General features: G+C 33.6%; 1 protein-coding gene across 1 annotated transcript; it reads left to right on the top strand.

Moving 5' to 3' along the window:
- Positions 1-3,054: 3,054 nt before the first annotated feature.
- Positions 3,055-5,070, top strand: LOC133698143 (cytokinin riboside 5'-monophosphate phosphoribohydrolase LOG5-like). The gene is made up of 7 exons (XM_062120977.1): positions 3,055-3,299; positions 3,399-3,496; positions 3,604-3,634; positions 3,784-3,883; positions 4,011-4,081; positions 4,163-4,306; positions 4,498-5,070. The coding sequence occupies exons 1-7, from the start codon at positions 3,183-3,185 to the stop codon at positions 4,627-4,629; spliced, it is 693 nt and encodes a 230-aa protein (XP_061976961.1). The 5' UTR covers positions 3,055-3,182; the 3' UTR covers positions 4,630-5,070.
- The last annotated feature ends 2,510 nt before the right edge of the window (positions 5,071-7,580 follow it).

Below are 7,580 nucleotides of genomic sequence, written 5' to 3'. Positions count from 1 at the left end.
ACAAGACGAGACGCTTGCTAGCTTTCACCATTAGTGAAATATAAATGAAAAAAATTACGTAGAAGATCCCCATGAGATCTCCCTGTTGATATGAACCATGGTTGCTTGTTTAACTGATCTAAGCCCTAAAACGTATCAGAGACAGTCGTAAAGTAGATTAAAAAAAAAAGAAAAAAGATAAAGAAAAGCCCTAAACTAAGTGGGTTAGCGTTGTTCTTTAGCAGTAAAAAGGTCTCAACTACGTACGTCATTAAGGAGGTCTGGATTTAACGAGCTGTGTTAGCTGACAACTCGTGTTTTCTGGGGGACAAGCAAATCTAGTGAAAGTTTAACTTGATATTGAAGTTTATGGACAAGTGACTGTAATGTTCTAAATACATAGTTCCTGGTAGGGTGGAGAGAACAAGAGTCAATTTCTTTGATTTGGCTCAGCAGCAAACAGATTGATTACTTATACTGCACACTTGTGCCCAAAACCTTAATCGTGGAAGTGATAACATAATGATTAGTATTATTATCATTACTGTGATGTTTTAACTACTACAACCACACTTCATTGCAGTTGGGGGTAAATAGGGAGATTAGCAGCAAAATACAAATAAATGATGAATTAACACAGGAACAAAAGGTTGTGATGGAATAGTATATGTTTAGGAGGTTGTGGTTTTAAAAAATATATTTAATTAATATTGTGGGTCAGAAAAATAATATCAATTATAATTTTATTATGGATAAATATTGTTGTTCTAAATCGAAATATAAGATCAAATAACAATTTAGTATGTTTATCTTTCATGTAAGACTAGAAAAAAAGAGTCGAGAAGGTGATGGCAACAAAAGTACGATCAATTTCAAACCTGAAATATGTCTTTCAAACCTGAAATATGTCCAAGGATGCTTAGATACTATGATAGATTTGATTTTTGATTGTTTTAGTACTTGGTGAGTTATTTTAAAGAAATTACAAGGGCATCGTTTGATTTTTAGAGAAAAAATATGGTCTATATGTTATTTAATACAAAGAAGAGTTTAAATTTTAATTAATATTATATTTCAGAAGTGTGATATCTTGAATTGTCATAATTTTTTAATAATATAATTTACTAAAAATCATGTTATCGAATCATTGTGATAATATCAAAACATAGTATTTTGTAAAACTTTAAGAGTACTTCGCTAATTAAAAAAACAACCCGCAGTTGGGTTCTGATTATCCCCTGTCTTACCAGTAGTTAACTAATTACAGTGGGATTAGTTGTACTTGGCAGTTGATGTATTTTCATCCCAAGATTAGCGTTTCTAGAAAATGTTAGAAAATGTTTGGAAACACGATATAAATTATATTTTTAAAATTTTTTAATTTTTTTTTAAAAAATTTAATATAATTTGTATGTTTTGAATTGTTTTAATATATTGATGTTAAAAATAATTTTTTAAAAATAAAAAACCATAATTATCATGTATTTCAACACAAAATTTTTTTAAAAAAACAATCACTACCGTACCTTACTGCCAAGCAACATTTAAAAGAAATTAAACATGCGAGCAGCAATCGTTATTAAATTTCAAACAGGAGAGAGTTTTTCTTGAACCTATTAACTAAATTTTAGAATATTTAGTATTACATTAATTTAGGTCTGACGATGATGTGCACATTATACCTTATATTCCTGCATGGACCGTGATAAGATCTGCTAACAGGCGTATATTTCCAACCCCAAGTGTAGTTCTTCCTCTTTTCGACTGAGTTTTTCAATTCCATTTCTAGGAAGACTTTGCTCGTGGATAAAAAAGCTTGTTGGCGGAGAGCAAGATAGGGTTTTTCTGGGAATGATAGTATCAGGCAATATATTCAAGCATGCAACACAAGGATTGGTACATGATTAATAGATGGGGTGCTTGAGAATACGATGATAATTGTTTTTTATCTGAAAATATATTATTATAATATTTTTTAAAATTTATTTTTAATACTATTGTGTTAAAATATTTTAAAAAATTAATTTAAAATAAAAAATTAGATTTTTATAAAAAATAAATTGTACCGCAGCTTTAAACTGTCACTAATAACTTATCATAATTATCAGGCCAAGCCTCCGTACATCTAATCTAAGCATTCACAGTTCACACACTGCCAATACCTGCTTTCCCCTGCATTGGCTACTAGCTAGTTATGGCTCATCCCCAACTGGCTGTTGAATTGTGATTATGAAAAATTTTAATTTTTTAATTTTAAATTAGTTTTTTAATATTTTTAGATTATTTTAACATTAAAAATAAATTTTAAAAAATAAAATATATTATTTTAATACATTTTAAAAATAAAAACATTTTAAAAAATAACCTTCATTAACTTAAATAATAAAATATAAATTTTGCCCTGATTTGATTATAGAGAAGGGAGCCGCTGCACGCGTTATAACCTCCAAGTTATAATTGCATTGCATTATAAAAATGTCACAGAAAGGGAGAGGCGGAGTTTGATTATGTCTATGCTACAATCAAGAACTTGAAAGGTTCATGATTCAAGGCACCACAATAAGACACGTGTAAGTAAGGGTGGATAGCACAGACTGTCCATCTGTCCATTTAAGCCTTTTTGTCTTACATAGCTATGTATGTGTTTGATTTTGGTGTGTAATACTGTTTTTTTTTAAAATATATTTTTTTAATATTTTAAATTACGTTTTTAATATTTTTAAAGTTATTATATTAAAAATAAATTTTAAAAATAAAAAAATATTATTTTAATTTATTTTTAAACAGAAAATTTTTTAAAAGGTATCCTTTTCAAGTTTTTTGTATTTTTATTTTTTTAAGTAATGTTTGGAAAAGTTACCATATTTTTTTTAAAATAATTTTTTAAAATTTTAAAATTATTATTATATGTTATCAAAAATAATTTTTTAAAAATAAAAAAATATTATTTTAATATATTTTTGTATAAAAATAACTTAGAAAAAGCAACTGTCACGTCCATAAACACCTCTTTTATCTTGTTGGTTTTAATCGCTGTAGTATTTGGTTTTCTTTTTAATACTATTGTTTTGTTGTGTCTATAAATAGTGGCTGTTCTGTTTCATTTAACTTTGTATAGTATTCACACAAAACCTCCAAGCGTTTCTTAGTTCCTTTAGTGATTGATCTAGAGACGCCAAATTTTGCAAAAAGAGAGTAGGATAATGGAGGGGAAAACAGTGAAACCTTCAAGATTCAAAAGTGTTTGTGTGTTTTGTGGTAGCAGTACTGGGAAAAGAAACTGCTACAGAGATGCTGCCATTGAACTAGCCCAAGAGCTGGTATAACTACTTCAAAGGCTAGACCTTTTCTGAGTTATCCTTGTGTTTTCTGGGGTTTTTGTGCTTGGTGTTTAAGGTTTTTCATGTTTTATGTTTAAGGTGGCGAAAAGGTTGGATCTTGTGTATGGAGGTGGAAGCATTGGACTAATGGGTTTGGTTTCTCAAGCAGTTCATAGAGGTGGAGGCAATGTTCTTGGGTACAATATACAACTACTCTTTTTTGCCTCCTCTGGTTTGTTTAGGTTTTTGGTTTCTCATTTTTCTGCATGACTAGCCTAATTTTGATTTTGGGTTTTGTTTATAGGATCATACCAAGGACTTTGATGAGTAAAGAGGTGCAAAATCTAATTTGTGATGTATTTTCTTCATGTTATGTTTTAATTGTTGGTTGTTTTTCAGTTAGAGGAGTCTAAAGTTTGAAACTTTTAGCTTTCATTGGATGTAAAGATTGCGTCTTTATATGCGTATGTGTGTGGAACCCCAGATCACAGGAGAAACAGTTGGAGAGGTTAAACCAGTAGCCGACATGCACCAAAGAAAGGCAGAAATGGCCCGCAATTCTGATTGTTTTATAGCCCTACCAGGTCCTATACATTTCTCTCTTTTCCTGTATTAATAGATCATGTAAACACCTTTTGTCTCCTTTTTGCTCTTGTAGTAATCAATTGTGTTTTTAATTTCTCCTTTTTGATCCCTCGACTTCGGTTTCAGGTGGCTATGGCACTCTGGAGGAATTATTAGAAGTGATTACTTGGGCTCAGTTAGGCATCCATGACAAACCTGTGAGTTTCCTTATATGCCCAACAAAAACATCACGAGTTCTCTATTTCAAGCTCTTGACCCTGTTTCCAAAAAATGAGCAGGTGGGTTTGCTCAACGTTGATGGTTACTACAATTATCTTCTGACTTTCATTGACAAAGCCGTGGATGATGGCTTTATCAAGCCTTCCCAACGAAACATCATTGTCTCTGCACCAAGTGCCAAAGAACTCGTTCAAAAACTTGAGGTGGGTGGGTTACTGATGTTTTGCTTTATTTTTTATCGTATCATAACATGTTGAAGTAACTCATAAATATGGAAAAGACAATCTGGTGTTTGAAGAAAGAATCTATCCCAGTTTTCTATCTTGGTGTTCCTTTTCTTTTTCTGGTGTATTGTTTGCTTGTGAATGATTGCACTGTTTTTTGTTTTTATCAGGAGTACGTGCCTGTGCATGATGGAGTTATAGCCAAGGCAAGCTGGGAGATTGAGCAGCAGCAATCACCACAGCAACACCAACAACAGGTGGGGTTCAATACTACAACTTTGCAGACTGAAGTCGCTCTATAAAGGAGGGATATTAAAAAAAAGATGATATGAAGTTAGCCAGAAAAAAAGGTGTTTTAGGCTTTCTTTCTTTGCTTTTTAGTCTTGATTTTGGGTCATATACCAACCGTTCCATAATGGTTTGGCACGGTATAAATGACTTGGGTGATAAAGGAATGGAAAAAGTGGGGGTCTTTTGTGTATTTTAGCAAGCACTTTATCAAAAGGAGGCAGTCTAATTTAACTTTGGGTATTAAGATTGTAGTGGGAGTATCCTGTATCTTGAATTATGTACAAAGGATTATATCTATATAGAAACAAGAAGCAAAAATTAAAAAAAAAAACTGCAGCTTTATTCTTCGTTCACAATGCTCTCTAGTGTCATGCACATCTATATGCCATCTTGCTGATTCTTTAGTGTTATTTTGTGTGATGATCTGTGCATTTGACATCACCTCGGGACCTTGAAATGGTGGGGCTCGCATTTGCCTGTTTGTGGTGGGCGTGTAGACTGCTTTGTACCAACTTGGTGTTTGGCTGGGTTGGCTGGTTGGGAGTGGTCAGGGAGCACTCCTACTGCTACAGTCTAGTAGCCACGGACAGGGATTTTTCCAACTGTAGCCAGAGAGGCTGGAGGCTGTCTGTTTTGTGCTATTGTAAAAGCACTGTAGAGAGAGAGAGAGAGAGAGAGAGAGAGAGAGTTAATGATGGCCTGAAACAAAAAGAACTGACCAATCATGGTGATGACATAACAAACCACCAAACTAGCTTCTTTTGTTTTATTTATTAAACTAGCCTTTTTGCAACTGGTAATGGCCAAGTAATATTTCGGAGTCGCTCAAATCTTCACCTCAGCTTCTAGCAGCAGCAGCAGCAGAAGCAAATACTTCTGTGAAAATTCAGGAACAAACAACCTCCACTAAATGGTTCTGGTGTAGTTACTTGACAAATTTCCTGTGGATGGATCCCGGCCATTTGGTTGGGATGTAACAGTAGGATAATTTAGGGAAATTCATTCTTTTGATATTATGTGTTTTTTTCCTGTCCAATTCTTGCTAGTGTGTGGAAGTTTTATTCGAATTTAAGTTTCTTCATCATCAAGTTTTAGGTCGTTAGAAGAGATAATGTCAGAAACAAATCCATTTACTATTAAATCTGTAAGAAAATGATGTTCCTATAAAGTCAGAAGATAATTAACTACTAAAACTTTGGAAAACAATTTTCCATGACCGGTGATAGGGGATAACACCATGTATTTTCAGCAGCCAGCCAATATCAGAAGTTGGTCAAAAAATGATCCTCCGGAGCATCTGAATATGGGCCTGATTTAAAGTGTCAACAATGATGTTTGGAGAAGCTAATAACAGGCCGAGGTAGGAACACAGTTAGGCTAGACATGAAGTGCCTATAGCTTCAACTTAGGAGAGTTAATTAATGCAACTCTCTCTTTCACTGGGCGCATCGTTTGACAATCTAGCTTGTGACTAGACCACACAGGGTCTGATATATCAACTTAGTTACAGCAAGTCGAGCCAATACCAGGTCTTGTAAGTGTAATACATGCGTGTCGCATGGTGACTGCAGCCAATAAACTTGTGCTGGGATATATGTTCATCAATCAACATATGCAAGAAAGGGTTTGGAGGCAAGTCTCACGCCATTAAACCTTGTGGGACACAGTTTCTGCTAGCCATTTGGCATGAGGAGCTGTTGGAGAGCTGCTGGATACCATTTTGTCTGTCTGGTTCATGAAAGACATGGAAAGCATTAGCTTGGGTCGCCACCCAAAAGAATTATACGAAGGAGCGTTCACAAGGTCCAGGTTTTGGGGCAATGTGACTGTAGCTTGGGACCGGTTTAAGTTTCTTGCAGTTATGCCTGCCATTTTGGCCCTGTACTGTTCTCAAAGTTGGTCCATTCCTTTAGCAAAGGCAAAATGATCATGATGCAGAGAGACTGCCGCCCTCAAGAGCTTGTCCCAAGAGACTGATGACTACAAGCCAACAAAAACAGGTAGAGGTCATTGTCTTAACTCTAGTGGGGACCATGATAATCCCTTACATAACAAAGTGATTCTCCCCCTAAGAGCTCCGAACAAGAAATGGAAACCAAACATAAGATGGGAAATTTGAGGTATGGAAGTGTGTAGTAGTATCACATGAAACTGAAAGTGAAGTTTCATGAAAAAGTTGGCAAACGTTAAAACTTTGGGGAAACTAGAAAGTAGGCCTGGAAAAAGAAATGTCTTCGGAACCAAAATTAACTAAAAACTTGAAAATGAAGCCAGCAAATGAAAATAAGAACTGAAAAGATACGTATTTTTTTTAGTTTAAATATAACGATTCTAGTCCGAGTAACTTGAATAGAACCAGATCAAATAATTTTTTATTTTATTTTTTTAAAAAAAGATACAGTTATCGACTGCAATATCCATAGGAATTTTCAAAACCAAACAATGAATTTGGTTTTTACGTGTCAGTGGTCTCATGGACCCTACATACAGATCTTCATTTATAAATTGATAGAATTCCTACTTATTTTCTTACCTTTTATAAAAATTTATTACATGTGGATTCAATTTCTATACACGATTAGTTTTGTATATATTATTGTCTTTTTTTATTCTATTTTACTACTATATTCTTCATTTTTTTTTATAATAGATTTTATGAGTAAGTATGACACTTTATGTTTGCAGTTTTATGCAGGTTTAATTAATGACATGAAATTGTATTCATTAAAAAAACAAAGAAGAAGAAGCAGATCGGTTTGGTCGTGGCCCAACGAGTTTCATCCTTTTGTTTTCTCTCACTTCTTAACTTGGTATAATCTTATTTACTATTTATAAATATTATTTGTCATGCAAAGCTTATTTAGAATGAGTCTCGAGTCTCTAGGTTTGGTTAGATCAAGTTTCATCCCTTCTTTCTTTCTCTATTTTTAGGCCGGTCTGACTGAGCTATTTTGTCTCAACT

This window comes from Populus nigra, chromosome 7 (assembly GCF_951802175.1).
Source record: "Populus nigra chromosome 7, ddPopNigr1.1, whole genome shotgun sequence".
Taxonomy (NCBI): Eukaryota; Viridiplantae; Streptophyta; class Magnoliopsida; order Malpighiales; family Salicaceae; genus Populus; species Populus nigra.
The sequence above is the reverse complement of the archived record's forward strand: the minus strand, read 5'-3'. Positions and strand labels throughout refer to the sequence as shown.

Excerpts from the sequence above, each read along its gene's own strand:
- LOC133698143 (XM_062120977.1), top strand. The coding sequence starts at position 3,183 with ATGGAGGGGAAAACAGTGAAACCTTCAAGATTCAAAAGTGTTTGTGTG. Across the intron at positions 3,497-3,603 it reads GGTGGAGGCAATGTTCTTGG|GATCATACCAAGGACTTTGA; the intron begins GTACAATATACA and ends TTTTGTTTATAG. Across the intron at positions 4,307-4,497 it reads AACTCGTTCAAAAACTTGAG|GAGTACGTGCCTGTGCATGA; the intron begins GTGGGTGGGTTA and ends TGTTTTTATCAG.